This window comes from Corvus brachyrhynchos, unplaced genomic scaffold (assembly GCF_000691975.1).
Source record: "Corvus brachyrhynchos isolate BGI_N302 unplaced genomic scaffold, ASM69197v1 scaffold165, whole genome shotgun sequence".
Lineage (NCBI taxonomy): Eukaryota > Metazoa > Chordata > Aves > Passeriformes > Corvidae > Corvus > Corvus brachyrhynchos.
In genome coordinates, this window is record NW_008238315.1 from 41,415 (window position 1) to 47,459 (window position 6,045).

Genomic DNA, 6,045 nt, shown 5'->3' on the forward strand with positions numbered 1-6,045 from the left:
CTGGGTGTGCGACAGCCCTTGCCAGGGGTGTGACCCACGTCCCGCCTCTGCCATGTCCCTGCCGGGTGTGCAAGTCCCGCTCCAGCCGTGCAACAGCCCGCACCAGGTGTGCAACAACTCTTGCCAGGTGTGCCACCTACCTTCCAGCTTTGCAACAACCTTCCGGCTCTGCAGGTCCTGCTCCAGCCGTGCTATAACCCTCACCAAGCGTGCAGCAGCCCCTGCCAGGTGTGCAATAACCCCCCCGGAGTGCGTCCCTCTTGCTGGTGTGCGACAGCCCCTGCCAGCTGTGTGACCCCACCTCCCAGCTCTACACACTCCCTTGGGTGTGCAACCTCTGGCCAGGTGTGCAATGCTCACCTCTGCCCCCTCCACAGGCCTTGCAAGGACCCTGCCAAGTGTCCAACAACCCCTTCCAGGTGTGCACAACCCTGGCCAGGTGTCCAACAACCCCCTTCCAGGCACACATTCCCCCCACTTCTGACAGCCCCCACGTGCCACTGGCCCTCTGTGTCACCAGCCTCGTTGTTCCCTCGTGCCTGTGGTTGTCAGGGAATTTTCCCTGTGGAAGCAGCCTCAACAGTGTCCAAGGTTGCGAAAAGGCTCCTGGATAAATCAGGGAAAGCTGGTGACCAGCCAGCCTCACTTCCCAGGAAACCCCCACGAACAGAGACTCTCACAACTGCACCTTCAGCTCTCAGCAGGCAATGATTTTTAAAAAACTGTATAGAAATCATCATTCTCCATGATTCTTTGCTTCCAGAGCCCAGCATTGGCTCCACAACCCCGCTCCCATCTCCGGAATCAGCGGAACCGCCGCTCCTCCCACACATATCGCTTCCCTGCTGGAACCTTGCGGAAGAACAGGCTGTTCCCTCGGCTCATGTTGCCCTGGAAAGGGAAAACGACTATGGAGGGGCCACACGAGGTCCAGGGTGGCGCCTCCAAACCACATGGGTCTCCCACCCGGCTCCTCTCCTGTCCCCAATGTGTCCCGGGGTATCCCAGCTTCAGCACTTACCTCCCTGTGCAGCTGGCTCCAGCAATCCAGCCAGGAAGAGTAGGTGGGTGCGTAGGGAAGGAGACCCCCGGCCAACCTGGGGAAGGGAGGAAAGACCCACCGGGAATGATTCCCTGTGGGAATCATTCCCACCCGTGGAGGTGGGACCCATTCCATCCGTGGGCTCCACACTGGGTTGAACCCCAAAATGACCCTTTCCCACTTCAGCCAAAGAGGGATCAACCCTGTGGAGTGCTGGAAGCACCTTTTCCATCTGGGAATTTTGGAAAAGTGGTTCTAGGAGCTGATCCGGGGCTGGGGGATGTAGGTGTCAGTGGGATTATGGACTCACCCGCAGTTGTTCACGGCCATCAGGTTGGAGACCAGGACGAAGGGGTATGTCAGCATGCTGGCAAAGAACTGCAGGAAAAGCGGGGATCGGTGGGATGTTCCCTCTTCCCTACCCCCTAGGGAGGGAGTCCACTCCTGCCACCTCCACAGGGTCACGCATGTCCTCCATGGATCACCCCTTGGCCTGTGGGCTGATCCAGCTGATCCCAGCCTGGCTCCATTCCCACCCCGGCAGCAGCAGAATTCCAGAAACACACCACTCCCTAGGGAAAGCATCCACTTCCTGCCCGTGGCTGTACTCACCCCAGTGACCGCCTGGGAGTAGCTCTTCATCTCGGTCATGGTGGAGACCTGCGAAAGGAGCGACAGCATTTGAATCCCCCAAATGGGGTCGTGGCTCCCAGAACACCCCTGGAACTGCCCCCCATCAGGTCCCGGCACCCTGGATCCCGGAGCAGAGCCTACCCCGTTCTCCAGCGCGTATGTGTTGATGAGGTAGGCCAGCATGTTACACAGCCACAGGGAGAGGATGTCCCCGAGGAGCCGCGGGATGAGGCCGCTGCAAGAGAAGAAACAGTGGGAATGTCGGCTAAGGGTTCGGATCCGGCTGTGCAGACAGCTGGGAACAGCTGGTTTGGGAAAGGGGGCGGCTGTTCCCACAGCAGCCAGGTGACGGGGGAACAGCCAACCCTGGGAGCGAGGATGCTCAGGTGAATGATCTGGAGCTGCTGGAGGGATCCAAGATACTCCCAAGAAGGGTTCGGGACTTTTGCACTGATGTCACCCCCGCCGTGCCCCTCGCTGCCTTCCCGGCACTCACGCAAAGAATCCCAGGATTCCCTCTTCCCGGTAGATTGTGGTGAAGGCGCTTAGTGTCCCGCTGGGATGGAGAGGAAGAGGAGGGATAACGTCAGGGGGATCCCAGGATCCCAAGCTCCCCAGAGCACCCAGAGCCCCCAGGCCATACCTGTACTTGGTCTCGCGGCCGATGAACTGCACCATGCAGCGTAGGGTGATCACTGCGGGGAATGACACGGGAGTGACACGGGAGCAAGAGGAGGCACCTGGCACTGCCCCCCTGGTCCCCTGGGATGGGGGAGCACCTACCATGGAAGGGGTGGGTGATGAGGGTGGCAGCGGAGCGTGCAACCATCTCTCGGGAGGTCTGGGAACAAACGGAGCGTCACCGGGAGGGGACAGGGATGTGACATCCCAGCGCCTTCCTCCTCCTCCTGCTCCTCACCTCCTTGAGCACCTGCTCCAGTGAGGACACCGGCTCCTTCTTGCTGGCTCCAGGCTGCAGGGGGAAGCAGGAGTCAGGCGGGAACAGCCCCCCAGAGAGGGGACATTGTCCCCAGCATGGGGTTGGAAGCTCCTGGCCAAGCGGAGCACTCCAGATGCAGGGCTGTCCAAGGCTGGGGGGCGTGGGGAGGAGGGAGGGAGGGAGGGAAGAGAGAAGGGAGAGAAAGAGGGGAGGAGGAAAGGATGAAGGGGTAAAAAGGAAAAAGAAGGAGGGAAGGAATGGAGAAGGGAGGATGGAGAGAAGAACAGAATGAAGGAAAAAGGAAAGGAGAGAGAGAAGAGGAGGAGGGAAAGAAGAAGAGAAGGAGAGAAAGGAGAAGGGATGAATAGAAGAACAGAGAAATGGAAAGAGAGAGGAAGGAGAAGACAGGGATGTAGGAACAGAGAGGGAAGGGAAGGGAAGGGAAGGGAAGGGAAGGGAAGGGAAGATTCCCTGTGAGAAGCACCTCTGCACCCACCTCAGCCTGCTCGGCCTCCTGGTACCGCTGTGGAGCAAACGGCAGGGTCAGCCCAGGGTCAGCACTGCGCAGGGAGCCAGGGGGTCCCGGTGCCCCCCGTCCCGGCGGCAGAGCCCCCGGTTCCCGCTGCGCCCCGGGCCCGGCGCCCCGCCCGTGCCGGTACCTGCAGCACTTTGCTGTGCACCACGGTGCCGATGGCGCTGGAGCAGTGGCGGGGGGCGAGGCCTTTGAAGAGTCCCGCTCTCCCGTCCTCCTTCATGATGTGTTTGGCTGGGGACAGCGGGGACCGTCAGCCCTGGGGGGACCCCACGGCGGCACCGGGACGGCACCGGGGCGGCCCCACCGGGGCGAACTCACCGTAAGAGAAGAGGCCGGGCAGCTGATATACCTGGCGGCCGAAGATGTTCCTCCCCAGGGTGGGCGGCCGCGGCTCGTAGCCCACCTGCAGCGGGGACGGAAAGGCTGTACCCCCCACGCGGCCGATACCGAGCCCGGCACCCCCCTCCCAACCCCGCCATCCCCGCCCTTACCTGCACCAGCACCTTCACGTACATGAGCGGCTGCGAGAGCACAGTGAGCCCCGAGCCCAGCAGCACCTGCGAAGCCGCGTCCGCCATGGTGCCGCCCCGGCGTCACGGCACAGAAGGACACGGCTGCCCTGGAAACGCCCGGCGGCGCCGCGGAGTGTTGCCACGGCAACGGGGCCTGCGGGACTGGGGGTACCCACGGGGCCTGAGGGGACACCGTAGGTACAGGGGGGACAGCGTGGGGACAGGGTTGAGGAGACACCAGGGTGGCATAGTTGAAGTGACACCACATCCCTAGAGCCCACGGTAACACCATGGTGGCCCGGGGCTGGGTGCCAGCACACTCTGGCCAGGCTGGGGGACAAGGGGACTCTGAGGGGACATCACAATAAGAACAGGCAGCACCAGGCAGGGACACGGAGTTAGCAGCATCTTTATTGCCGAGCGCAGGCGCAGCAGCGTGAGGCCACTGCAGGGACAGTGAGGGGACGCCCCTTGTCCCTGGGCCTGCGCCCACCCCGCTGCCAGGATGGCCCCGGGATCGCTCCCATGGCTGGATCCCGGGAGTAGTCACTGGTGGCACCACGGTGGCAGGGGCGCACTGGTGGCTGGCGGTGTGTCCCAGCACTTGTGCCACTGTCCAGCTGATGCCTTCCCATGGTGGCACAGTGGCCATTCCCTGCTTCAGGTGCCCTGGGAAGAGCCACTACAGAGTCAGCTCCAGGCACCTCTCCCACACTGGCACGGTGGCCATTCCCTGCTCCAGCTGCCTTGGGAAAGGTGACACTGGAGCTGGCTCTGGGCTTCTCTCCCGCTATGCCACCTCCACTCTGGACACCAGGAAGATGCCTGCGGGTCCCAGCCTGGGGGGCACAGGAGATGGGTCAGACCCACTTGAGGGGTGGGACAGCACTGGGGACAAGTGTCCCTGCAGGACGGTCCCCTCAGGGGCCAGATGGACTGTGGTGGCTCCAGGCTCACCGGGATGCTGGTGCGGCTCCGGTTTGTCCGGCGCAGGGCATTCCTTGCTCTCCGTCTCTGCAGCCGCTTCCTCCTGCATGGCTCCACCCGTGCCAGGGGGGAAAGTGGCAAGGGTGTGGGGCATCCTGTGCTCGCCGTCTCTGCAGCCACTTCCTCCTGCATGGCTCCACCTGTGCCAGGTGGTAAAGTGGCACTGGGACATCTGCACCCTTTGTCACCTTGTTCCACCCTGGCTCTGCATCCCTCCCACTTCAAAACTGGTGGCACATGGGGACTCACGGGCCGGTCAGGGCTGTGGAAGTCTTCTGGGATCCCGTCGGACACAGAGCTGTCAGAGCCGCTGGTGCTGCAGGGGGTAAGAACCACCTGCAGCCCCCAGTGGCACCACGGGCTGACACGGGGTGACAGGGGGTGACATACCTGGACTCAAGCTCTGAGGGGGACACATCGCTCCAGCTGCCTCCAGATCCTGGCTCACGGCCCATCTGCCACCGCAACAGTGCATCTGCCTCCGCCAGGCACTGCTGGAGCTGCAGGACAGCGCCAGTGTCACCACGGCCCTGCGGCACCAGGGCACCCTGGGCCAGGTCCGAGCCAAACCTTGGCAGGCGCGGGGTCACAGAAGTCGAGCAGGGTGTCACAGAGGAGTCGGCCCAGTGACTCAAGGTCCTCCACACTGAAGTGGGAGCTCCTCCCACCTGGAGGGGACAGGGAAAAGGAAACAAGGACAGCTCCCCAACCTGGGACCACCCCCCTGGCACTGTCCTCATGGCCGTGGCAGCCCCTCACCCAGCGTGGAGCCACTGAAAGCCACTTCCAGGGTGTAACTGTGGGAGACGCCCAGGCGCCACATGGAGACCCGGCCTGTCCCCTCTTTGTTCTTCTGCACCTGGAACTTGCAGCTGGCAAAGGAGAACTGGGGGGCCCCAGGGTCAGTGGGGTCCCAACCCCACAGGGACAGCTTGGGAAGTGGCACGGTGGGTGCGTTCTCACTGTCACCGCAACACATGGCTCTGAGGCATCTGTGTCCCACCTTGTCGGGGGCATTTTTGCTCAGCATCAGGGGGAACACACGCTGGCGCAGCCGTGTCCTGGAGCCATCCCCGCCGGCATCGCAGCCATACATGAAGACGTTGTTCTTCCGGCTGTGCCCATGGAAGTCACAGTACAGCACCACCTCCCGCTCCACCAGCACCCTGCACACATCAGGATATGGCAACCAGGACCACCACAGGAGCGGCCCCGTCCCACCAGCTCCCCGCACCTGCCTCACCTCTGGACCATGGCCCGCAGGTGCCACACACCAGGGAAGGAACCAGGAAGCGCCGTGCCATAGGCTCTGTTGGGATCCCGTCCCACCAGGGAGCAGCGGGAGTTGCCCACCACCACCCCGTCGGGGTTGAGCATCGGCACCACCTTGAAGACA

The 6,045-nt window shown here is 62.9% G+C and overlaps 2 protein-coding genes across 2 annotated transcripts in view; both read right to left on the reverse strand.

The window, feature by feature from the left end:
- Positions 1-689: 689 nt before the first annotated feature.
- On the reverse strand, positions 690-3,763 carry MTCH2 (mitochondrial carrier 2). Its single transcript, XM_008633252.2, has 13 exons — positions 3,642-3,763; positions 3,469-3,553; positions 3,275-3,381; positions 3,112-3,138; positions 2,595-2,648; positions 2,459-2,516; positions 2,319-2,370; positions 2,172-2,231; positions 1,817-1,910; positions 1,655-1,702; positions 1,353-1,420; positions 1,022-1,097; positions 690-891 (listed from the first exon to the last, which is right to left on the reverse strand). The coding sequence occupies exons 1-13, from the start codon at positions 3,726-3,728 to the stop codon at positions 805-807; spliced, it is 903 nt and encodes a 300-aa protein (XP_008631474.1). The 5' UTR covers positions 3,729-3,763; the 3' UTR covers positions 690-804.
- A 290-nt stretch (positions 3,764-4,053) lies between these two features.
- AGBL2 (ATP/GTP binding protein like 2) overlaps positions 4,054-6,045 on the reverse strand; it is a 4,292-nt gene continuing 2,300 nt past the window's right edge. The window contains exons 7-13 of the mRNA XM_017733742.1: positions 5,893-6,043; positions 5,653-5,815; positions 5,409-5,535; positions 5,220-5,317; positions 5,040-5,149; positions 4,620-4,965; positions 4,054-4,501 (exon numbers count right to left, since the gene is read on the reverse strand). Coding sequence (XP_017589231.1) covers positions 4,073-4,501; positions 4,620-4,965; positions 5,040-5,149; positions 5,220-5,317; positions 5,409-5,535; positions 5,653-5,815; positions 5,893-6,043 — 1,424 coding nt within the window. The 3' untranslated portion in view covers positions 4,054-4,072. The remainder of the gene's footprint in view (positions 4,502-4,619; positions 4,966-5,039; positions 5,150-5,219; positions 5,318-5,408; positions 5,536-5,652; positions 5,816-5,892; positions 6,044-6,045) is intronic.

What these genes read in the sequence shown, in the direction of transcription:
- MTCH2 (XM_008633252.2), bottom strand. Translation starts at nt 3,728, where the DNA reads ATGGCGGACGCGGCTTCGCAGGTGCTGCTGGGCTCGGGGCTCACTGTG. An exon ending in GCCCGGCCTCTTCTCTTACG is followed by an intron (nt 3,382 to 3,468) that starts GTGAGTTCGCCC and finishes CGCTGTCCCCAG; the next exon opens with CCAAACACATCATGAAGGAG. An exon ending in TGGAGCAGGTGCTCAAGGAG is followed by an intron (nt 2,517 to 2,594) that starts GTGAGGAGCAGG and finishes GTTTGTTCCCAG; the next exon opens with ACCTCCCGAGAGATGGTTGC.